At 40.8% G+C, this 26,195-nt stretch overlaps 1 protein-coding gene across 2 annotated transcripts in view; it reads left to right on the top strand.

The window, feature by feature from the left end:
• The first annotated feature begins 730 nt into the window (after positions 1 to 730).
• LOC132113032 (uncharacterized) overlaps positions 731 to 26,195 on the top strand; it is a 34,746-nt gene continuing 9,281 nt past the window's right edge. The window contains exons 1-4 of one of the 2 annotated variants that reach the window (XM_059520822.1): positions 731 to 841; positions 1,097 to 1,320; positions 14,596 to 14,677; positions 24,866 to 25,341. In XM_059520822.1, the coding sequence (XP_059376805.1) occupies positions 1,252 to 1,320; positions 14,596 to 14,677; positions 24,866 to 25,341 (627 nt within the window). In that variant the 5' untranslated portion in view covers positions 731 to 841; positions 1,097 to 1,251. Of the gene's footprint in view, positions 1,321 to 14,595; positions 14,678 to 24,865; positions 25,342 to 26,195 lie in introns of both variants that reach the window. The other variant, XM_059520821.1, reaches the window with a different exon arrangement.

The following is a 26,195-nucleotide window of genomic DNA, read 5'->3' as shown; positions in this document are numbered from 1 at the left end:
AAGAGTAACTTACTCAGTCATTAAATGTGAATTTAGATTTAGATCTGAATTTTAATTCTTACTTGTCTAATTCATATCTGTGTGTGTTGTAGGAGGAGTTAAAGCAGCTGTCAATGAATAATAAAAGGCAAAGCAACATGAACTTTCTTAGCATGTTTTATACTGTCAATAATGTAAACGATGTATGTGTGTGTCATAACAAGTAATAACATTTCATCAGGATTAGCTTATGTAAATATTATATAAGGCTACACACACGCACGCACGCACGCACGCACGCACACACACACACACACACACACACACACACACACACACACACACACACACACACACACACACATATAGGCTAAAATAGTAGGCCCTAACAGCTATGATATAAAACCTGTATGTAGCTTTATTAAACTTCTGTTTTGTCTCTTTAAATTACACTAAATCTGTGTGAACTTTAGAGATCATTTGGCTTCAAACAACACAATAGAACTGCTTCACATCAAGAAACTTATTTGTATTTGTACAGTATGATGCACAATTATTAAAATAAAAAATAATAATATTTTTTTTTAACTTAAAATAAAATATTCATAAAATATACAATGTTGTAGTCACACTTGACCTCAACCCTTTCAAACTGTTCATAGCCCTTTAAGATGTTACTACCCCACCTCCTTTTAGAACGCAGTGACATCATTGGTTTAAGCAACCAATGGGAGACCACGACGAGCATGAGCTTGAGAGAGTAGTGTGTAGTGCGCATACGTATGTGTGAGTGCGATTGAGATTCTATGGAGACTTTTTTTATTATACACACTTCAGCTTCTTCGTCCATCTGTTGTTTGGAGTAAGATTAACATTGATTTTACCCATCTGGATTTTAAGAACGTTTTTTGAGGAAGAATGTCACTGTCGCTGGTCAATTCAATACAATACAGGAATTAAATAGTTATATTTAATTAAATTATCTTTATCAGGGTAATGGATGTTTAGATCAAGTTATGAGACTATTCTTATTTTAGCCTTAAACAGATCTGTTTCTTTGTGCACGGAGATCTGTTGTTTTGGCACTGGGAACTCATGATCGTTGTTTGTGTTTCAGCATGAGTTTGTTTGCTTGGAGCTGAACATTTCTGAATAGACTCATTGACTGTTCTTAGAAAGAGCTGATCAATCCAGAGCTTGTGTATCGGATATGAATCTGTAATTTGAAGAAGTTATCTCTAAGAAAGCTTAGAACAATCAAGGAAAGACAGAATGATGAAGACCCTTACTAAAAAACTCAGAAGACACTCTCTAAATGAGATCCATCCTTTTCAACTAAAGGTAAGTCAGTATATAACTATATTACATAAAACATCTAGTTATTAAAAAAGGAAATCTACCTAACTTGACAGTACGAACAGTAATACTAAATAGTTGTAGGCCAAGATGCATTAAATATGTAGAACTATATGATGTTCAAATAAAAGTAGATTAAAGTGAGTGAGTGTGTGTATGTGGGGGGTGTCATATTTTGATACAGTGTTAATGTTACATAAAGAATAATAAAAAGTAATAATTAACTGATTGAAATCACATGTTATTCTTAGGGTTGTCATAATTCATAGCAACATACAGTTTTTTACAGTATCTTTATTGTAATGTGAAAGTGTAACCATAAAGCACTTTGTCTTTTGACTGCCGTATTTTCCTACTCTGGATTGCAGAAGCTTTCTATTTACCATGTTCATGTTTCAGTGTACAACAATGTGTTTGTTTAAGCTCAAGGTGGATTTGTAACATGGAAAAGTTTGAAAACCTACCCGCTCATTTAGACTCCTGTGCATATTTATTCAAGAGATCATACACACATACACTTGAAACTGGAAGTGCACAAATAACGTGAAAATATGTCCTCAAGAGACTATACGTGAATGAAAAAGCTTTATTTGAAGGAATAAACTATAGAACCAGATGACTTTGTGATGTGAAAAGTTTTAGCAGGAGACAGCATGATGGCATCTGGCTTACACCATCTTGATTTTTTTTCTTCATGTAATTCCTTTATGGAATCCGTAAATACTTCACATACTGGACCTAATGTTGGTTCTCTGTCATAAATGCATCATGGAAACCTTTCGTATAGGCATTTGTCAGTACGCTTCTTGCTTGAGCACATGGTGTGATGTTCCTCAAAGATGTAGCCTAAAGCTTTAATGAACTTAAGCTTATTTGATCAAGAAAGAGTCCACTTCTTGGTCCATTCCATGGATCACCGCATAGTAGTTTTCACAAGTCGTGGCCTAATGGTTAGAGAGTCGGACTCGCAATCGAAAGGTTGTGAGTTCGAGTCTCGGGGCAGCAGGAATTGTAGGTGGGGGGAGTGCATGTACAGTGCTCTCTCCACCTTCAATACCACGACTTAGGTGCCATTGAGCAAGGCACCGAACCCCCAACTGCTCCCCGGGCGCCGCAGCATAAATGGCTGCCCACTACTCCGGGTGTGTGTTCACAGTGTGTGTGTGTGTTCACTGCTCTGTGTGTGTGCACTTCGGATGGGTTAAATGCAGAGCACGAATTCTGAGTATGGGTCACCATACTTGGCTGAATGTCACGTCACTCACATTTTCCCCGTTACACTTCCAGTTGATTGATCTGTACAACTGCTGGTTCCAGTTTCATCATTTGATTGGGGAGGGGGTGGGGGTAATGTGGCAGTAGCAGGATGGAAATCTACTATAAAACTGATGATGAATGAAATTGTAGAGACTGCTATAAAGTTGTGACCATTTAGGACAGTTGTAAAGTGGGAATATCTATTTAATGTTATAGACATGTTGTTACAAATCTGTATGATTTACTTTTTGAGAGTTTTCCCAGAGTTACAATTTTTGAGCGATGATAAAATTTTATTAATATTACAATATTTTGTGCGATAAAGAACAATGAGTAGTAAATAAACTGCTTTTGAAATTACTTTCCTTTTGACTTATGTAAAAAAAGCTACATGGGCTTGGTATTGAGAAAAAGCTGTTTAGTTAACCCCCGTTCACACCAAGAACGATAACTATAAAGATAACGATATTAGTGTCCACACCAGTGAACAATATCGTCTGTTTATTCTAAGTGCATACTCGTCAGCCGCTTTAAATTCTCCAGTGTGTTACAGGAGGATGGATTCTGATTGGCTGTCAATTTTAAATCGTTCATCCGCTGGAGAAAAATCGTTTTGGAAGTGATTCCAACTATATAATTTCTCTTTGTCTTTATCGTTATAGTTGTGGTGTGGACATTGCTATTTTTTTAATAATGAGAACGATTTTTAGAACCATATCTTTATCGTTATCTTTATAGTTACCGTCCTTGGTATGAATGGCCCTTTAGTTTATTAAAAATATTAGTAGTAAAGACCAGACATTAAATTCTCGCATAATTTTTCTAGCTCTATCGTTTTATTAGCAAAATATTCCACCACTCACTGGTGTATTCATGGCTTAATACGCAGTTTTTATACAAGATAGCAACTTCAAGTTCATTTTCTGTCAAATGTTTTTATATGTAATATGAAGACGCAAATCACAGGCACAACAATATATGTATCTGTTAGGTAAATATGCATCACATGATTAAATATTCAACATCCTTTTTAAATAGGACAAAAATGTAATCTCAGTGTGGATGGAAGGCCAAAAAGTGAAAGAAAAATATGAAAGGAAAAAGAAGATAAGTGTAGATGTCTCCTTAATTAATGTATTTCCGACCTTTTATGATCTAATTGGTTTCTAATAGATAAAACAAGTCTTTTTTCATTGAATATCTTGTTTCACTTGGAAATGACATATTATGGAGGTAAAACTGGTTGTGAATTCCATTTCATGTTGATTTTAAAGGGTTAGTTCACCCAAAAATGAAAATTCGTCCATGTTTTACTCACCCTCGAAGCAAGTATGTGACTTTCTTCTTTCAGAATAATCAATTTGGAGTTAAATAAAAAATTATCCTTGCTCTTCCAGGCCTTTCAATGGGGTAATGGGGTAATGGGGTGTTTGTTGTCAACAGTTCAGAAGACGTTAAATAAAGTGCGCGCATCTGTAATAAAATGTCCCTCACATGGCTTTGGGGGGCTAATAAAGGCCTCCTGTAGCAAATCTATGTGTTTTTGTACGATAAATTTCCAGATTTCAAACTTTATTTCTCATCTTCTGAACTGTTGACAACAAACACCCGCTTACCTCATTGAAAGCTTGGACAAGCAAGGGCAATTTTTAATGTAACTCTGATTGGATTTGTCACGTACACCTAGGATGGTTATAGGGTGAGTAAAACATGGACGAATTCTCATTTTGGGGTGAACTAACCCTTTAAGTTTGACTGGGATTTGTAGCTGAAAGACAGTATGAATTGCAAAGCTTGTCTATGCCCAGTGTCAAGACCAAGAGTTCAAATACCTGGCTGATTTTCAAGCTAGCTTCAGTTGAGATAAAACAGTTTAGAATTTTTTATTTATTTTATTTTTTATTTTTTTCAAGATCTCAACATGTTAAAAGAAGATGGGAAGACATTTTGACTATTCAGTGCCAAAGAATGTTATTCCTGTACCAATGGACACATGTCCTGATCTCAGCTTGACCCTGTGGCTTACACTAATACATACAATTACAGTGGTTGGAGTGTGGCCTTCTGCCAGAAACGTCTTTGGCACTGCTGGGTTGCTGACGGAAGCTGTGTATATAAGTGTTTGAGTAGATCTAGTAGACCACTGAGAAGCTTTGGAAGAAATTTGAGGATCTTCGTGGCATTGTTCCCTGGATACAAGCCAGAAGATTAATAATAAGCAAAGGAATGAACGTTATGATTTCAGTATTTAAAGTTTGACTATTGTGTTGCAACTTTTGACCTACACACAACACGCTTTATCATGCTTCTCTGATCCATAGAGTTTAACACATTGGGGAATGTTGTCACATGGAGTGTCATATGGAGAGGCCTTATTAAATTAAAAATACAGAAGTAGAATTCAAACGTAAGTTAGAGCATATAACAAATGAACCAACGCTGTACAAGGAGGACACATAAACAGATCTGTACTAACCCAGAAGCTAGAGTTGCCCAAAAGTCTCCTTCATGCATGAACAAACACACACACAGAGCTGCAGTCATGGCCCCCGAGGGCATGTGTGTTTTTTTGAGTCTTGAAACACTTTTTATTGTGTGTCATCCTGTGTTTGAGTGTGTCCTGTGTCATAGCCTTTCACTTGATCCCCCTTTTTTTGATTGGTTAGTTCTTGTCCACTTGTGCAAAAATTTAAAAACACAGCTGTGAGTGTGGCTATTTTTTTTTCCTTGTGTGATTTTAAATTGACCTCAGAGGACTTGGCCTAAACACTCCCATGGTTAGCAGACTGCTTCATGTTACAATAGTGCCTTTAAAAGTCTTGCAATAAAGTATACACTTTATCAGATTTGTTTAATCATTCATTTGCAATCTACAACACATTAGATTGCCGACCTATATAAATTTGTTATGTTTACACACAAGCCAAAAAGGTCATTGACTTTATGTCAGTTGTGCGGGCTTAATGTAACTTGTCATGAAATGTAAGGACAATTGTCTGGATTCACACGCTCACCTAAATCCTACTGCCAAACCACGAACAGTTTTTCAAATGTTTGCATTTCTATAAGCCAGGAGGGGAAAGACGAGAAATTCTTGCCAGCCAGGCTAATGAAAGTTAGATACTTGTAATGGTTTAAAAAAAAAAAAAAAAAAAAAAAAGATTTAGCAATACTAAGTAAATATGACGTTATGGATTTGTATCACATTTATGCTGTAATAGCATTTTTAGCTTCCTGCTCGAGTAATTTCCACTTACTCAGTATGTAGTATGGTTAGCCAAAGGCAGAAATGTACTTTGGCTTCTTGGGCTGCAGTAAATTTTATAGGCCTCAAATAATATGACATAATTTGCAGCTTATGTCTGCTATAAGCATGCATGTCGTTGTAATAAAAAAAAAACAATAAAAACATTATCAGATATTTTCATCAAGCAGCTGTATTGCCTCATTATTGATTCCTGCTGTTAATTTTTTGTAATTGCAGTAAAACTTATTTCAACATTGATAGTTCTGCTATTGCACTGAGTGAAAATGTGATACATGCATGGTTGTGGCTGGTAGTGATTAGGGACATTCTGCTGGACATTGTTAGCAAGTTCGTCAGAATTCAGCTGTGGTTGGTTATAAATATTATCAGGGAATGCTGGGACTTGTGAAGCCCCCAGTGTTATAGTAGAAAAAACATACATACATAAAAAAAATGTATAGTTGTGGCTGAAAATTAAACATTGTGAAAAGATGTGTTAAAGTGGTCACCCAAAAATGTAAATTCTATCATCATATACTCACTCTCATGTCATTCAAATTAAAGTTTATGGCTTTCCTTCTCCTGTGGAACATATGAAAACTTTGAGAAATGTCTATTTGTCTGTACACTGAAAATCAATGGGCTCCAATATCGTTTGGTTCTAAGCATTCTTCAAAATATTTCTGCATAGAAAGAAAGCTCTGCAGCTTTGGATTGACATGAAGGTGGGCACTTTTCCACTATCCCCTTAAGTGTGGCTGATGTAATGAAAATGTCGATCAACTGAGGGCATGGAGACATCTTTCGTGTGAAATCTAAAGCCTGCATTGAACTAAAGAGGCATTTACAAAATAGACATTAGAATAATACATTGAAAATATGTTAAAGGTGCATGCATATCGTATATTCCTCACAACCTCTTGCACAATTAAACATACGTTTTTGGTCCCCTTTAACTTTTTAAGAGAAATGGCAATTGGGTTTATCAATGTACTGAAATGGAATGTATCTGATTATGTGTTGCTTTTCGAGACTCTGGTCGAATCATATGTTTGGGGGCGGGGCAAAATACATTAACAAGATTCAAGTCATACATTCAACTAACATAATTACTGATGTTAACACACAGGGAATTTGTGTAATGAATTGCAGATATAAACGGGGTAAATAATGTTTTATGTTTTGATGAACAGATAACATTTAACGTCGACAAACTATAACAATTAACAATTTTTTTTTTCAATAGTGCTCTCATTATAACATTGGCCTAAAACGTAAGCAGTAAATGTTCTGCATTTCTGGTTTGAGCTGCACATGCTGAAGATGATCAGTAGAGTGATGCATTTGATAGCAAGTTTTTAATCAATGGGATTCAACTCATAATTTCATATAGAATACGCTTCGTTATTTATACAACATAACGTTAATTTTAAGAATTAAAGGCTATTTGCAAAGGGCCCAAATGCACATGAACATATCTGCAGGGCTCTGAATACGAACTCCTTTTGTGGACGCGTTCTTCACAAAACTGTGCAGAAACATGGCAGCTAAATTAAAAAATTTCACAGCGTTTTAGAATAATGGTCTTCTCATTATAATAGTATGTATATAACAGTCCCAGTCATAGTTATTAATATTCTGCATTGTAGTTTGACCTGCTCGTGTTGTGCGCTGAAGAGATATCACCCTAGTACTACAATGAAGCGCTTGACTCAAAACCAAATGCATATTATATCAGGTAAATAATATATCCAATAAATCCCTGCCGCCAAGATGCTCCTCTGTCGGTCACGGATTATGGAAAGTGAAATATAAATCTATAGGGGTGGTTGGATTTATTCACGCACTTTAAAATATTAATTTGAAGCTTCTTTCTTTTCAGATTCTTACAGCTTTATCATAAATAGGCTTTATATTAACTTATTGGGAGAAAACCGGTAGTTCTATGTGAAATCAGACATTTGAGCTCCCCCATATAGTCAAAATGGCATAATCAATAACACCTCGCGAATATTCGACTGTTAGATTGGAAGTCGAATCAGGCTCCTCTAAATCAAAGCATCGATTCTCTGACTATTCTGTGGCAACCTTAATATGAATGTTAACTTTTAAACAGTATGGAAGGAGTGGGGTGGTGTGTTACGGTGGTTACACTTAGTCATTTGCTGTCTATGTATCACACATGATCTACACGCGCATAATAGATGTGCACACAAACACACAGACTGGCCATGATTACTGGACCAATCACCATTCTAAACTGTTTAGCAGATGGCGTAGCTAGAACTCATGGCTGTGACACGCATGTTGACGCCCATTATGCAACTTTCATCTACCACCCACTACACAGCATACTGCTTTGACATCACAGACATCATTAAACCCCTCAGAGGGACTCTCTTTGAGGACTGTGAAGGAAAACGGGCCAGGACCATTAATTTAGCTATCAGCATTAAGAGGTTTTCATGGTTTTAACATTTTTGGTGCATAGTGAGAGAATTGGGCCCTGTTCCAGACCTTGTGAAGTCCAAGGGGCCGTAGGGTGTCCCATTTGACATTTGATTATTCAGAAGCACCATCTTTTATGCTGCACTGCATTCTTTTCTGAGGCATGCACAGTTGCGGACATCATGGTGGACTACCACTCAACAGTGTAGTCCGGAACGGCAATTTAGGGCAAGTTCTGGTCTGTATGGGTTGTGGACCCTGCCTACTTATTATACTACTTTTTATGTCATTCAAAGTAACACTTGCATGTTCTGGGTGAAATGTAATTTAATATCTATCTGAGACATCTCTGGTCTGCTGCTGCTTGCCATAGGAAATACCTTGTTTATGAAGATAAAAAAGTGTTTACAGCAATGCACTTGTAATAGAAGCAGTGGAAGCCCAGCAGGCAAATACGTAGGGGATTTATATTCAGAAATGTGACGCTGGTTATATTTTTCCTTAATTAATTCTTTGGTCTAGACAGATGAGCTATAAAGTTAATTTAGTTGATATGGAGCAATTTCTGGTTATGTGTTAGGTTAATAGTTTTGTCACATCACTTCCAGTGTCCTTTTCAACGGATATCGATGAACAGTCAACACTCTCTTTTCCTGATACAAATAGATATTCCCACCCCAAATTCACCCCATAGCTTGAGCCAATACTGCTGTGTTGGGCTGATCCAACCTGATCTCATGGTTAAACATAACCATTTTACAAGGTTGCGATTTCATATGAATTTGTATGAAATCTTTTTTTAAAGCATGAATGCCCAACCCTTACCTAAAACCTAAACATAACTGTGACTGTGGAGTATGCAGATCATATGAAAATATACAAATTACATTGTTAGAATTCTTAGGGTTAAGCCACCAATTAGCCAAAACTTTGTTTAGAACTGCCATTAAATGATTGTGTTGTCTGGTTTGGTTTGATAGAGTCACAGTATGTTTGTTGGTCTACAAATGGTTTACTTCTCTGCATTTTAAGATGTGAAAGTATTTTATTAAAATAACACATTTCACCTTAGCAGCTGTAATAAGGTCAACTAATCGGAGCACCTGCATTACATGCCACTGCAAAATTAGTACCTATTGATGTGTTCCAGTACACATAATGGATAGAATTTACGTCATTGTTACTTTGTTGCACTAGTATGTGCATTGTTTTTTTTGCTGTTTTAGGACATTCCTAGGTGCCCTCATAATGTCGTTAAGACTGTCATGTCATTTATCTTTGAGCATTATCACACTAACAGCTCATTTGTGCTCCAACAGCTTTTTGGGCTTATATCATATTCACACACACCCTCTCCAAAGCTTGTAATCCATGACCATCATCACTTACCCTAATCTACCCCACACATTCAAATGAGAATAGCCAATGCTAATCCAGAAGGCCATTAGAACAGTGGCACCTCCCTGCCTCTCTCGTTCCCAGACTGCTTTGCAGGATGGTACTGTAGACCCTGAGGCTACAGGGCAGCTGATTATGTTACATATACAAACACATTGACAACCCTATAATTTATGAGCTCAGACAGGGCCAGAGGATACAGAGAGTAAACCATAAACTATGCAAACAGCTCTGCCTGCAAGAGCAGTGCATTGTGGTCAGCATCAAACCCTCATGCAAATGCTGTTTTTTTGCACGTTAATGCAAACGGGTTGTTCTGCTGAAAATGTCTGAAATCAATTTTAAACCAGATAACCCGCCTGTCAGGGATACCAAAAACACTTTACTAAATCATACAATTTTGAATCCTATACTTCACTACAATGAGGGATTATTAAATTCAAAGCCAAGGAAATCATTCCTTGAAGGTGTTAATGTTTCTTGGAATGTTTTAGCCCTTTTTGTCTTCTTTTTTTATTACTTTATTATTAGACTATAGTCTGTTATCAATAAAACATGTTTAAAAAAAGTTTTTCAAATTGTACTTCATGTTGATAAAATGTATGTATTCCCAGAGATGAAGGAAAGACATAATCCATGTGTAAGCAAATCAGTTTCAGGTCCACTGCTTAAGACGGGCTGGACTGGAAACCACCAACCGTGTGATTCAGCTCCTACATGAGTACAGCCCCGCAGAAAGGCATGCATTTATGTTAATAAACAGTGCTGCCTATGTTGGTTTGATTGTTTCAAAATGTAAATTGAAAAGAACTGCTATGAATGGGTTCTTACCAAACTCATATCACCCCGAACAAAAATGTGGCCCTGCACTATGGTGCTCTTATCATATAAAGTTACAAAGAAAATCGTTCAAGCGCAGCCACATTCCTGTGTTGTTCACCTGCCCTACTAAATTTGTATGTCAGTTATTCTGATTAATTACCAGTCACTGGATGAATGTGCTGCCTGTTGAAATTTTAATTTATGCCACTGAGGCAAAGTTAAATAGTGACCATGATGGAGAACTGAAGTATTTTTTATTTCCTTTAACTTTATTTTTAGTGTGCTTAAGCTAGAGTACTTAACTGATAGTTACAGCTCTAAAATCGCATTAAATATTACAATTATTTCAGCTAATAACACAGCTGCTGGTATTACTTGCAACCTCTTTTAAATGTGTCAGTATTCATATTTGCACATCAGTTGGACTATAATATTAATGCACCATGGTAAATTGTTTGCTTGCGCTTATCCTACTATTAGGTTAAAACTTTGGTGAAAGTAATGTGAAGGATGAGAGACGTTCATTCAAACCTACTTCTTTTAAAATTCAGATTCATACTGTGAATAGCTTTTAAAAACATACTGTGGTAGTATGAGGCAATATGCTGGATCTCATGTATCTTCTATCTTCAAAGCCAGTGGCATGTGAGCACTTGCCTCCTTTGAACTACATTTTGATACTGCCTAAACAATTATTTGAGAAAAAAACAGACTGTACTTTCATTTCAGTCCAAAACCATAGTGAATTGCTTGATGGGTAATTTGGCCCTGATGCTGATGATTTTGACAATTGCTCTGTTAACATATCTTCACTCAAACACATGCATCCCATAATCCCCTGTGAAGATGCTGTCATCCCATCTGGGGGCGGTTCCCTGGGAAACAGGCCTCATGCAGTGCTGCAGTTTTTAGTCCAGTCACTCCGCTGTGATATGCATGTGTGTTTGTAGGGTCCATTTCTAGCCAAAATAATATGTCAGACCACTATTTAATTTAAAAGACATTACCTTCTGCTTTCACTATACACAGAGCCTGCTTTTCTGTTATGCACTTATGCTGAAACTGCTTTTTCCTTTTCGAGCAGCTTTTTGTGTCTGCACCCATGAGATCCTATCAGAGCTTTTCAGTGCAGGCAAAGAAACAGAAGTTGACTAAGTATCAGTAGTGTTTTCTCTCTTGACACTGAAATGAGTTGAAGCAAAGCTGGATGTATAACAACGCTCCCAGGATCTATTGATTGGCTGTCACCATTAAGCCAAGGTCACTTGCCAGCATCTTGTAGCGCTGTATTGTGTCACCGTATGCCTATTTGAGAGAGCTTCGACACAAGGAGGCCAGTGTGTACAGTTGAGGCTCACACGTAAGCTATACTTTTCAGTTCCTAGACATATTTGCTTTATTGGCATGGTAAAACGGCGTACATAACCAAACCATTAATAAACATTTGGTTATTATCACAAAGTAAACTCCTTCAGAGTGATGCAAGATCACATTGTCAAGGTTGGTTTTTCAATATATTGACAGGCTGACTGTGCATTTATTCCCAAAAAAAGTCTATTTTATATATAATTACATTCAGAAACAGGTTTTCTGGTGGTGTTTGAGTTTTTCATGGTTTTTCCTTTTTTTTTTCTTTTTTCTTTTTGTTCCAGAGGTTGCACTTTTGTTGTGGCAATACAACCTTGCAGTAGGAGTAAGAATTTGCAACGACATGGCATAAAATATATCAATATCTGTGTCACCACCATACAGTAATATAGCTCTTTTTAAATGTATTATCGTTCAAAACTTTGATATATTGTGATTTTACTCAATTGTTTCTCATTCATCATTTGGCCTCTGCCTTCTTTGTAGATTAAGCAAGCATATACATAGTGCTAGTTTTGACAAAAGGCAGCTCTGTGTTAGTAAGAAATTACTTTAAGGAATAGCATTCCTTGGTTTAGCTCTTTTATCATAACATGAAAACCCTTGCAGTCTATTATGCTGTATGGGCCATGAACTGTACGGGTGACGCAAGTAGACTCACAATGTGTCCTAACCAGTTTTTTTTTTTTTTTTTTTTTTAAAGTTCAATAGAAATAATTGGTGTACACTGACTAACCTATTTGTTGCCTTTTCACATACTTGTTGTGAGAATGGTGGTCAGTTACAGTTTTCCAACGAAAATTGCTGGGGATTTACTTGAAAGTATAGGAGGATATATCTTGTTTGGTTTCCACTACCAAAAAATAACAAATCCAACAACTACAGTACATTATTTAGCCTTTATATTTGTTGAATATCTGTCCGGTTACTGTGTGTTAATAACCATATATCACAAATAAACATGTCTGGGCAGTTATTACAGTAAACCAGCCTAGTTATAGATGGGTTTCTATAAATAATCAACTCTAAATAATCAATTTAACTCTAACTAATACATTTTGAAAATACATTTTCTACTGCAGATGAATATTGTTGTACCTTCTCCCCTCTCAGTGTATAATACTTGTTATTTGATTCTGTACTAACTGAATTTTCAGGCATGATATTTATAAAACCAAACTCTTTCCAGGAAAGTTCTGGTTGCAACAAAACCAAACTAAAGAGCTATTTTTTTTTTTCCTCGTAGTGGGAATGACTTCCCACTGTATTCTATACACACATGGAACAATAAGAGCATTCACTTTGTATTTATTTGTATGGTTATCACCGCTAAAACTTGTGCAATGCTCTTGAATACAGTGTGTAATGGGCTGTAGTTTCTAAGTACGTAAAACTTAATGAAAACCTAGATTATAGCTTCTTACAACCGAAGACAGTGTTTGGAAGGGGTTTTGGTGGTGAGAAATGGTAATTTGTGGTGACTTTGAGATCCAAAACAGAATGTATTTTGCTGAGTGGAAATGGTTCTTCTGGGGGCCCTGAGCTGCCGTGAGATCCTAGTGCATGTGAGAAAGAGTGACACATTTGAGTCATTCAGTTTCTCTCGCTGTTTGCTTAGTGAAAGGCGAAAGAGATGAAAAGAGAAGTGGGGTGTGTTGTGTGTGTGTGTGTGTGTGTGTGTGTGTGTTCTTGAGAACAGATGGCAAGTGGTTAGCTGGGCTTGGACAAGGTAATTACCATTGACTGTGTTACTTAACTCTTTACTTGTGCATTCTTATGGGTTTTCTCTCTGTTCCATTCTCTCATTCTCTGATAGACTTTTAATCAGTTTTGCGCTTAAAATAATCTTGTCTAAATCAATTTACAATGGGACACAGCTAAGCTGTCATAAAATAATTGGTGTTGTGGTATTGGGTGTGCCTCTTGTTTTTACTTCTCTTAACCTCAGTTTCTTCTTTTCACACTTTCGGATCTTTACTCAAACTTTACTGAGCACGTATTTTCCATTTTATCACACATTCTAATCTTATCACACTTTCATCTCAGTTGAGGTGTGGATCTGTGAAAAGTTAGTTCTGATTTCTAAGGCAAGCATTGCTGAAAATATTGGGTATTAAACTTTGATGTATCACATTATTTGGCATGATTCATGTAGATTATTAAGGTGTTGTATTACTGGTTAAAACAATCAGTCTTCAGGTTTTCAGCAGGCAAATCACAAAAAGGGCATATCAAGCGAACAGACTTAGGCAACTCTGAACATGCTAGCAACCAAAGCATAACATGCTAAAGACACTCAATACCTTAGCAACCACATAGCATTGCTCTGGCAACCACCCACATCACCCTTGCATATTGAAGGCATCTTCTTCATGGGAAATCATCACACACATTTTCTTTAAAAATCGCAAGACGTTTCTGAGTAAATTGATAATCCCTTTGTAAAGGTTGGATCGTTTGCTAGAAAAATTCAGCATTTGCTGCATATGTTTTTTTCACCCTTTGTAAAATTAGAAGGTCTCCTAAGAAGTTGCCCAAGTGTTAATCACTGGTCTTATTGTGATAGAAAATGATAAGCAATACTTTTATGCTACTAAACTGGAATACAGATGCATGAAAATCACTTTATATTTGCTTGTGTGAGTTGTTACAGTATGAGTATTCTTGTTTGTGTCATTGTGATTCAGGATTGTTTGACCTTTGCTTTGCTTTTGAAACAGATTTCTTACCATGGCAGTGAGGAAGGGGGGGAGAGTGAAGATTCAGAAGGCGAAAACCAAGAGCTGGCACAGATTGACAGAGGTGTGTGTGTGTGTTACCACATGCATATATCTATGGCATACAGGGCTTCAACAACTAATTGATAAAATGTATAATATTACATAGATAATGCATAGAATAACACATGTACATAAGTTACTGTTATGTTTTTGAAAGCAAGGTTTTGAAACCTGAGAGTAAGTTATTGAAATGTTGTCATCATTAAATGGGTACTCCACCCAAAAAATGAAAATTCTCTCATTATTTACTCACCCTTATCCTGTCCCAGATGTTTATGACTTCCTTTTATAAGTGGATCACAAAATGAGATTTTTAGAAAAAGCATTCACCTAAATGCAAGTGGAGGAATACCTCAAAGTTGATGCTTCAAAAACAGTGCAAAATGAACATGACAGTTATCCATACAATCAGTTTACAGTTGATCTGATTCTGAAGTGAAATGATAGGGGTGTGTGTTTGTGAGAATAAAAATATTTATAGTAAATTACAAGAGGATTTTCATTTCTGAGCAGACTATCATGTCAATATGCATATAAATAAAACAGACTGCAACAGAAGGCAAATGCAATCATTAACACCAAACCTTTTCTAAATGAAATAAAATTAAAACCCTGAATGCAATGCACCTGATGTTAGTATTTACATCTAGTAGTGGGGTATCTAAAAAAAAGTGTACATAAAAAGTATGAGCATTAAAAGAAAAGTAATGGTCAGTGTAGACCCTTATTATGACGTATAATCGACAAATTAAATGAGTATCAAAAAAGTTATTAATTGAACCCGACAGTCTGTCATATAAACAAACTTTGTACTCTCTGCAGGCTAAGAGTAATGGAAATTGGCTTAGTCTAATCTATTTTGGTTTGGTGTATCAGAGTTTGAACTAGGGGTTGAACGATTTCAGATTTTTTAAAGTCGACTTTTATATGATGGAAGTCGAGTAGAAGTCGACTAGTCGCTGATGATGTCATTAATGGAAAGTAAAAAGAGCCTGGGGCTGAGACAAACACCTTGCGCACAGCTATGGCATATGACACAGCGCTGCCCACATGGCTATTGCTCGTATAACAGCTCATTTTTATCAGTTCTTTTGTCTTTGGGTCATTATATTTCTCACAGATTTCTCCTCGTTCTAAATCAGATACAGATAAAGTAGCAAAGTAAAGATTACATTCATAAGAATGTATTAGTGAAAATGATTGCGTGTGTGAATTAATTCTACCTGGCAGCGTCTCTCTACTAGTGAAGGTGTGGGATCCAGTTAAGACATACAATATATGCTTGAACTTTTCAGTTTCTAAGCTATTTTGTTGAGAAATCACAGAACAGTGTTTATACATTTCCGTGCTGAATGATTCTGTGTGCGCATGATCTGTGAGTTCTCTTACGAGAGCTCTCTCGTACTGCGTCTTAGCTAAGACGCTACGGGAAAAAAATCTCTTTTCACAAAATACTGAAGCAAAAAATTATCCTTAATTTTGTATTTTTGTAAAGCGCATTTGCAGCACACAGCCATAGGCGAGACGGCTCGTTCGCTCATTGGCTTGTTCAGCTCCGTGGATCTCGCGCCCGCTGCTCAGAGGCCCAGCAGACATTTACATTTACATTTAATCATTTAGCAGACGCTTTTATCCAAAGCGACTTACAAATGAGAACAATAGAAGCAGTCAGGTCAACAAGAGAACAACAACAGTATACAAGTGCCATGACAAGTCTCAGTTAGTCTAGTATAGAACGCATAGGTAGGTTTTTTTTTTTTTTTTAATAAAAAGACAAGAAAAGGAAAAGTGCTAGTGTTAGTTGGTTAAGTGCAGGCGAAAAAGATGAGTCTTTAGCTGTTTCTTGAAAATGAGTAAAGACTCAGCTGTACGAATTGAGATTGGGAGGTCATTCCACCAGCTGGGCACAGTCCAGGAAAAGGTCATTGAGAGTGATTTTGAACTTCTTTGGGATGGTACCACAAGGCGTCGATCACTTGCAGAGCGCAAACTTCTGGAGGGCACATAAGATTTAACCAATGAGTTTAGGTAAGTTGGTGCCGTGCCAGTGGTCGTCTTGTAGCCTAGCATCAGTACCTTGAATTTGATGCGAGCAGCTACTGGTAGCCAGTGTAACCTGATGAGGAGCGGAGTAACGTGAGCTTTTTTTGGCTCATTGAAGACAACCCTCGCTGCTGCATTCTGGATCAATTGCAGAGGCTTGACAGTACATGCAGGAAGGCCCGCCAGGAGAGCATTACAATAGTCCAGTCTGGAGAGAACAAGAGCTTGGACAAGAAGTTGGGTTGCTTGCTCTGACAGGAAGGGTCTAATCTTCCTAATGTTGTATAAGGCAAACCTGCAGGACCGGGTAGTTGTAGCAATGTGGTCTGTGAAGCTTAACTGATGATCCATCACAACTCCTAGGTTTCTAGCTGTCCTCGAAGGAGTAATGGTTGATGAGCCCAGCTGTATAGAGAAGTTGTGATGAAGCAATGGGTTAACTGGAATCACCAGGAGTTCTGTCTTCGTAAGGTTAAGCTGAAGGTGATGGTCATTCATCCAGCTAGAGATGTCACTCAGACAGGCTGAAATGCGAGCAGCTACCGTCGGGTCATCTGGTTGGAATGAGAGGTAGAGTTGGGTGTCATCAGCGTAGCAGTGATAAGAAAAGCCATGCTTCTGAATGACAGATCCTAATGATGACATGTAGATTGAGAAGAGAAGTGGTCCAAGTACTGAGCCTTGAGGAACCCCAGTAGCAAGGTGGTGTGACTTTGAAACATCACCCCTCCAAGACACACTGAAGGATCTGTCAGAGAGGTAGGACTTAACCCACAGGAGTGCTGTTCCAGAGATGCCCATCTTTCTGAGGGTGGACAGGAGAATCTGGTGATTAACAGTGTCAAAAGCAGCAGAAAGGTCCAGTAAGATGGGAGGGGATATCGATAAGGAGCTGATGCGTGTACTCTTGCTGGCCGCGGCGAGCCTGCACCAGCGCCCCCTTCACGTTCCCGGCTGGATGGTAGCTATCTTCCGGATGAGTGCTCTTCCTCAAGCTCAAAGCACGCCCCTTTTCTTCCTGAGCTTCACGAAGAAGTGGCGAAAGCTTGGGACGCTCCATTATCGCCGAGAATCCGCTCATCTGTTTCGCCAGCATTCTCCACACTGGACGGTGCTAAGAACAGAGGCTACCTGTCACTTCCGCCGGTGGAACAGGCTATAGCAGCGCACCTTTGCCCGCCCTCTGCTGGACGGCGGACTAAGGCGGCATTGCCATCCAAAGCCTGCCGCATGACGTCATCGCTGCTCGCACGGATATTCTCTGCTGCTGGGCAGGCTGCGTCTGCGCTACACACCATGGCTACGCTACAGATTTTCCAGGGCGATCTCCTCTCCAAGCTGGATGAGATGGGACCTGAAGCGATCTGTCTCGCGGATCTGAGGAGTGCTTCGGATCTCTCCCTCCGCGCTACTAAGTCCGCTGCACAGGCCATGGGACGGGTTATGGCTTCCGCTACGGTGGCTGAGAGGCATTTGTGGCTGACGCTTTCTGACATCAAGAAGTCTGAGCGCGCTGCGTTCCTTGACGCGCCGCTAACTCCTGCCGGCCTCTTCGGATCTTCCGTCAACGAGTTTGTGGAGAGATTCGCCGAGGACCAGAAAGCTTCGCAGGCGTTCAAGCACTTCTTGCCGAAGCGCTCCAGTTCTGCAGCTAGCCGCTCTAGACCGGCCCCACAGAGCTCTCAGTCACGCCCACCGCCTCCTGCTGCGTCATCGCGACAGCGTCAGCAACGCAGCTCGGGACCCGTTCTCGCTCTTCAAGCCATCGCCCCCGCGCCGCGGGAGCCGCGGCAGAGGATTGCGGTGAAGCCAGAAGCTCCGAAAGCATCCTAGCACTGCTGGGAAAGCGCCGGTGTTCGAGTTCCGCTGCGGCCAAGCTCTCACCCAAGCGCGCCGCTGTTGCAGTTCCAAGAGTTGTGACTGCCTCAGTGTCCTCTGCAATGCGCAAGCCTGCACGAGTGCCCGCTTGCCTGCACACAAAAGCCGTTATCACGGCTACCCAGATGTTTCACAAAAAGAGTGTTTTTTCTGGTGTTCCGGCCACGGCCGATGGTGCTATAAAATGTAGTGACGATGCCCACTCCTCAGTGCCCATCTCCACATGTAAGCACAGCCCTGCACACAGGGTCTGTGCCCATAATGACGACTCAAGTCGGTCGCGCACACTGCATAGTAAGCGTGCCCACCCCTCAGTGCCCACAATTACTATGTCTCACGCGTCATGTGGTTTCTGTAAAAACGAAACCCGTGCACGCTCGTCCAGCCACGGCCGATGGTGCTATAAATGCAGTGATGATGCCCACTACTCAGTGCCCATCTCCACATGTAAGCACAGCCCTGCACACAGGGCTAGCGCACATAAGATCGACACAGATCGGTCGAGCGCGCCGCATAGTAAACGTGCCCACTTCCCAGTGCCCACATACACTATGTCACATACGGCGCGGGGCTTCTGTAAAAACGAGGCCCGTGCACGTACATTCTGCACAGGCAGACAGCGAGTTGAAAGTGGTAAATGTGCACACATGCAGCCCACGGTTACTCACAGATATATCGAGTCCCACGGGACCCGCTCAGCCTCCCCCCAGTCGGTTAAGCGCCGGGACGGGGTCGAGGAAGAGCGATCTGCCCGCTGTGATCAGCGCGCTCCCCGCCTCAGATGTGCTCCTCTCAGACTCAGAGGCATACGAGTGCTGAATTATTTGGATGACTGGCTGGTTCTGGCCCAATCACGAGCGGAGCTCGTGGACCACAGGGCCGTTTTACTCGATCACCTCGAGAAGCTCGGCCTCAGTGTCAATTGGGCGAAGAGTTCGCTGAACCCCAGTCAGACGATCCTGTTTCTGGGTATAGTTCTGAACTCGTGTTCCATGACGGCGCGGCTGTCACCACAGCGCGTGATGGGCATTCAGCGCGCAGCGAGTTCTTTCCGCTGCGGCGCGACCGTGTCGCTCAAACACTGTCAAAAGATGCTGGGCCTCATGGCCTCAGCATCTCCGGCTCTGCAGCTGGGCCTGCTCCGCATGCGCCCCCTGCAGTTCTGGCTGAAGGCTCGGGTGCCGCGCAGAGCGTGGGCGTCTGGCTGGCTGCATTTCAAGGTCGATCAGAGCTGTGTTGCGGCTCTAGCACCTTGGACAGCGAACGGCTGGTACCGATCAGGTGTAAGCCTGGGGACTTCCCCGAATGTGAAGATGGTGTCGACGGACGCTTCCACTTCGGGATGGGGAGCGCTGCTCGAGGGCAGACCGTCCTTTGGCCTATGGTCAGAACGGGAAAAGCTCCATCATATCAACTGCCTGGAAATGCTGGCAGTGGAGAACGCGCTTACGCGCTTTTGTTCCCATATCAAGGATCACCACGTCGTAGTCCGTTCGGACAACATGTCCGTGTTGTCCTACATAAATCGCCGGGGCGGTCTCGGGTCTCGAAACCTGTGCAGGCTGACGGAACGCCTCGTGGTTTGGGCTCAGCGCAACGTGCGCTCGCTGAGAGCAGTGCATGTGCCTGGGCTGCAGAATCTGGGTCCAGACAGGCTGTCCAGAGGCAATGTTCCTACGGGCGAATGGTCTCTACACCCGCAAACATTAAAAAATCATTACTTTCAATGTCACCTTTATTTATATAGCGCTTTAAACAAAATACATTGCGTCAAAGCAACTGAACAACATTCATTAGGAAAACAGTGTCAATAATGAAAAAATGATAGTTAAAGGCAGTTCATCATTGGATTCAGTTATGTCATCTCTGTTCAGTTAAATAGTGTCTGTGCATTTATTTGCAATCAAGTCAACGAATTCGCTGTAGATGAAGTGTCCCCAACTAAGCAAGCCAGAGGCGACAGCAGCAAGGAACCGAAACTCCATCGGTGACAGAATGGAGAAAAAAACCTTGGGAGAAACCAGGCTCAGTTGGGGGGCCAGTTCTCCTCTGACCAGACGAAACCAGTAGTTCAATTCCAGGCTGCAGCAAAGTCAGATTGTGCAGAAGAATCATCTGTTTCCTGTGGTCTTGTCCTGGTGCTCCTCTGAGACAAGGTCTTTACAGGGGATTTGTATCTGGGGCTCTAGTTGTCCTGGTCTCCACTGTCTTTCAGGGATGTAGAGGTCCTTTCTAGGTGCTGATCCAGCATCTGGTCTGGATACGTACTGGATCCGGGTGACTGCAGTGACCCTCTGATCTAGACACAGACTGGATCTGGTGGCCACGGTGACCTTGGAACAAGAGAGAAACAGACAAATATTAGCGTAGATGCAGCAAGTACATAGGGTGTTATGGGAAGTGTTTCCGGTTCCGGTTTACCTAATTAATGCAGTCTAAAAATCCTTTAACGGATTTGGATAATAAGAGCATATTAGTATGTTATGTGTATGCCAGGTTAAAGAGATGGGTCTTTAATCTAGATTTAAACTGCAAGAGTGTGTCTGCCTCCCGAACAATGTTAGGTAGGTTATTCCAGAGTTTGGGCGCAAAATAGGAAATGGATCTGCCGCCTGCAGTTGATTTTGATATTCTAGGTATTACCAAATTGCCTGAGTTTTGAGAACGTAGCGGACGTAGAAGATTATAATGTAAAAGGAGCTCATTCAAATACTTTGGTGCCAAACCATTCAGGGCTTTATAAGTAATAAGCAATATTTTAAAATCTATGCGATGCTTGATAGGGAGCCAGTGCAGTGTTGACAGGACCGGGCTAATATGGTCATACTTCCTGGTTCTAGTAAGAACTCTTGCTGCTGCATTTTGGACTAGCTGTAGTTTGTTTACTAAGCGTGCAGAACAACCACCCAATAAAGCATTACAATAATCTAACCTTGAGGTCATAAATGCATGGATTAACATTTCTGCATTTGACATTGAGAGCATAGGCCGTAATTTAGATATATTTTTGAGATAAATGAGAAAAATGCAGTTTTACAAATGCTAGAAACGTGGCTTTCTAAGGAAAGATTGCGATCAAATAGCACACCTAGGTTCCTAACTGATGACGAAGAATTGACAGAGCAACCATCAAGTCTTAGACAGTGTTCTAGGTTATTACAAGCAGAGTTTTTAGGTCCTATAATTAACACCTCTGTTTTGTCAGAATTTAGCAGTAAGAAATTACTCGTCATCCAGTTTTTTATATTGACTATGCAATCCATTAGTTTTTCAAATTGGTGTGTTTCACCGGGCTGCGAAGAAATATAGAGCTGAGTATCATCAGCATAACAGTGAAAGCTAACACCATGTTTCCTGATGATATCTCCCAAGGGTAACATATAAAGCGTGAAGAGTAGCGGCCCTAGTACTGAGCCTTGAGGTACTCCATACTGCACTTGTGATCGATAGGATACATCTTCATTCACTGCTACGAACTGATGGCGGTCATATAAGTACGATTTAAACCATGCTAATCCACTTCCACTGATGCCAACAAAGTGTTCAGGTCTATGCAAAAGAATGTTGTGGTCAATTGTGTCAAACACAGCACTAAGATCCAATAAAACCAATAGAGAGATACACCCACGATCAGATGATAAGAGCAGATCATTTGTAACTCTAAGGAGAGCAGTCTCAGTACTACGATACGGTCTAAATCCTGACTGGAAATCCTCACATATACCATTTTTCTCTAAGAAGGAATATAATTGTGTGGATACCACCTTTTCTAGTATCTTGAACAGAAAAGGGAGATTCGAGATTGGTCTATAATTAACTAGTTCTTTGGGGTCAAGTTGTGGTTTTTTGATGAGAGGCTTAATAACAGCCAGTTTGAAGGTTTTGGGGACATATCCTAATGACAATGAAGAATTAATAATAGTCAGAAGAGGATCTATGACTTCTGGAAGCACCTCTTTTAGGAGCTTAGATGGTATAGGGTCTAACATACATGTTGTTGGTTTAGATGATTTAACAAGTTTATACAATTCTTCCTCTCCTATGGTAGAGAATGAGTGGAACTGTTCCTCAGGGGGTCTATAGTGCACTGTCTGATGTGATACTGTAGCTGACGGCTAAAATGGTTGCAATTTTATCTCTAATAGTATCGATTTTAGAAGTAAAGTAGTTCATAAAGTCATTACTGCTGTGGTGTTGGGAAATGTCTCCTTCCTACAGGAGCTGTTGGATAAGGGCAGAGCCCCATCCACGCTCAAAGTTTATGTGGCGGCCATCGCGGCGTTTTATTCTTGTCAGTATTCGGTGAAGCGTGTGGGTGATTTGCACGCACTCTCGGTGAGCCAGTCGTGCTTGGAGTTTGGGCCCAATGACTCAAGGGTCATACTCAAACCTAGGCACGGTTATGTGCCGAAATCCCTCAACACACCGTTTCAGGCTCAGGTTATTGCCCTGTCTGCCCTGCCGGTGTCAGGGGCGGATGGAGACTCGAGTCTTCTTTGCCCTGTCAGGGTTTTAAGAGCTTATGTGTCTCGCTCTGCTGCCTTTTGGCAGACGGAGCAGCTGTTTGTCTCGTTCGGTGGACGTTCCAAGGGAAGGGCTGTTTCGAGACAGACTCTATCCAGATGGATAGTTGACGCCATAGCGTTAGCTTACGCTTCCAGGGGCCTTCAGTGCCCGTTGGGCGTCAGAGCACACTCCACAAGAGGCGTCGCCTCGTCGTGGGCGTGGTCTACTGGGATCTCCTTGCAGGATATATGTATGGCGGCAGGTTAGGCCTCGCCGTCTACATTAATCAGGTTATATAACCTGGAGGTTCCCGCCTTGCAAGCAAGGCTGCTGTCGGTATAGTCGAATCAGGGCCCTGAGGGGAATTCTGAGTTCTCGAGCGCTATGCGCTGCCGACTGTTATATGGGCAGTATTGCGTAAGACCCGCATTGCCACATTGGCCAGGCCTTGCCTCGGCTGTGTGATGTCATATTGCCGCATCTACGGATGCTGCTAGATATAGGACGGAGGGCTTTTCCCCTTTTCTGTCCTGGACTCTCTGTGAGTCCCTCAGGTGACTGTGCACTGTAAATCCTGGGCGTTGCTTCAGGTTTATTGGTGTGTGATCCCTGCACGCACGGCGTTTTACATTGGGTTCCCGTAGCGTCTTAGCTAAGACGCAGTACGAGAGAGCTCTCGTAAGAGAACGTACTCGGTTACTAAACGTAACCTCGGTTCTCTCTAGAAGATCAAACGAGTACTGCGTTCTCTGCCGTGCATACGATTCACTCTGGTTAGCTTCGGCGATGAAATAAATCAGGTGAGTCAGCCTTTTCGAGCTCCTTTTATAGGTTGGGCCACACCCGTTTCTGCGGGAAGTGGTAAGAAGGGCGCGAAGCGCCCTTATTGGTCTGATGTTGCATCAGCCTGCGCTCGATAGGCTGTGCAGTTGCCGCAGAACAAGCCAATGAGCGAACGAGCCGTCTCGCCTATGGCTGTGTACTGCTGCAAATGCGCTTTACAAAAATACAAAATTAAGGATAATTTTTTGCTTCAGTATTTCGTGAAAAGAGACTTTTCCCGTAGCGTCTTAGCTAAGACGCAGTACTCGTTCGCTCTTCTAGAGAGAACCGAGGTTACATTTAGTAACCGAGTACGTTATGTAAAGTGCTACTGTTTGTAGTCTATGTGTGTGCGTTACAGTGCAGCAGCCCATTAGAACGGCGATTAACTTAACTGTACAATAAGCTGTTTAAAATGTGCATTCTCCCATTCAGTTTCGAGCATCCAGTAATATAATCACACATGTCCTATGTCTTTCAGAGTATGCATTTATTTGTAATTTTAACTGTTTGGAATCGGAGCGTAAATGTGGAAGTCCTTCAAAGATTTCCTATCCTCTATAGGACCAGCAACTAGTCAATGTCAAGCTTAAAGTATCATGGCAGACCATTGAAGTAGACTAGTCGATTACTCAGTGCAACCCCTAGTTTAAACCTAATTCAACTGAGCAGTGACTCAATATGGCATCTACCAAAGAAGTGAAGACAATGGAGCTTAGGTGATCCACCTCATGATACAGTTTGATACTGCAGTTCAGTATTAATATAGACTAGCAACTAACCTCTAGCAGTGTTTATCAGTGTGAACAACCCCTTAAGGAACAAGACATTAAATATCATTGTGCTCTTGAGCAAGACATTCAAACCCAATATGCTTCATGGTATTGTCCCTGTTTTAAATGTCTTTTCAAGTTTATATTTTGCTAAATTACATCTTTCGGCTATATTGCACCCCTTGCAGAGCGGCGACGAAACTGTGCCTTGACCCCTCTAGCTACTAGCCAGCAGCACAATCAGGGCATTCTCTCTCCCGCCCACTTACGACGTCTCCGTTTACTCCTGGACCCAATCTTGGACCATCACAGTTCTGAAGAGGAGCTGGAGCGCATCGCAGGAGCCACGGGGGCTGAGGGGGGTCGAAAGTGGCACAGACATGGAGACATGAGCAGCGCCTCTAGTGATGAGGAGGTGAAGGACCTGTGTGGGCCAAATGAATCGTCAGCTGGACCTCGCTTGAGCGCCGCTTCTCCCAGCCCTGTTCTCTTCAGCTCCTCTCCTCCTCGAGCTCTCAAGCCTTCCCATACCCCGGCCCGCCTTCCTGTCCGCCCCATTATTCTCAGCCACTTTGAACAACCTTCAATGCCTTACTGGCGGCACCGGCCCACTTGCACAGGAGAACCAGGTCGCCCCAGCTTGGACCTGGAGAAAATGCAGCAGGTAAGAGACACTCATTTTCCCTGAAGTTCTTATTTAGCCAACAAGAAACATATGATGACATAACCATCTTTTGTTGGTCATTAAGCATCATATTCTATAAACACTAGAAGTCTTAACCCTATTCTCAACCATCCAGAGGAAAGTACAAAGGTTGATAACAATGCGGAAGAAATTATTCCTGAAATTAGTCACTGAAAATTGTCCTAATAGTATAAAGGCATGTGACACTAACATATTTTAGCAAAAAGGCTAAAGAAATGGATGGGGGTTGGAGATCAAATTCACTCAACAGAGCTACAACATGCTTTCCGGGTCCAAATGGATAAACTGGGGACAAAGACAAAAAATATAGGGACACTTTACCATATCAGTCTGTCAATGTGAAGGGTTTGCAAATCAGATTTGAATATTACCAAAAAACATAATTGCTTTGAGACTTACAGCAAATGGCTGTACAAACTATGAACAAAAAACAGATCAGTTTAAAGGGATATTCCACCTAAATGTTTTGGACTTTCTTTCTAAGATGTTTAGAAAAACAATCCATGTCTAATCCTGTATAATACAAATAGAAGGAACCCTCAAAGATAATGCATTAAAATGAATGAAATAAGCAATAAGCAATAAGTGCATGTGAGAAAATGGGCAATAAGCAATAAGTGCATGTGAGAAAAATACTCATACGGACATAAAAATTAGCACACTGTGATGCAAGCACACGCATAAAGCATTGTTTACATTAAGCATAAATTCATAGGACAGTTGGCTGGAAGCAATTGTTTATAGTTTAAAAGGGTTCAACATATATGTATTTGTATTTATTTAGAGACGCAGTCAGACTTAAAAATGTGTAC

This window comes from Carassius carassius, chromosome 32, assembly GCF_963082965.1.
Source record: "Carassius carassius chromosome 32, fCarCar2.1, whole genome shotgun sequence".
Classification (NCBI taxonomy): Eukaryota; Metazoa; Chordata; class Actinopteri; order Cypriniformes; family Cyprinidae; genus Carassius; species Carassius carassius.
The sequence above is the reverse complement of the archived record's forward strand: the minus strand, read 5'-3'. Positions and strand labels throughout refer to the sequence as shown.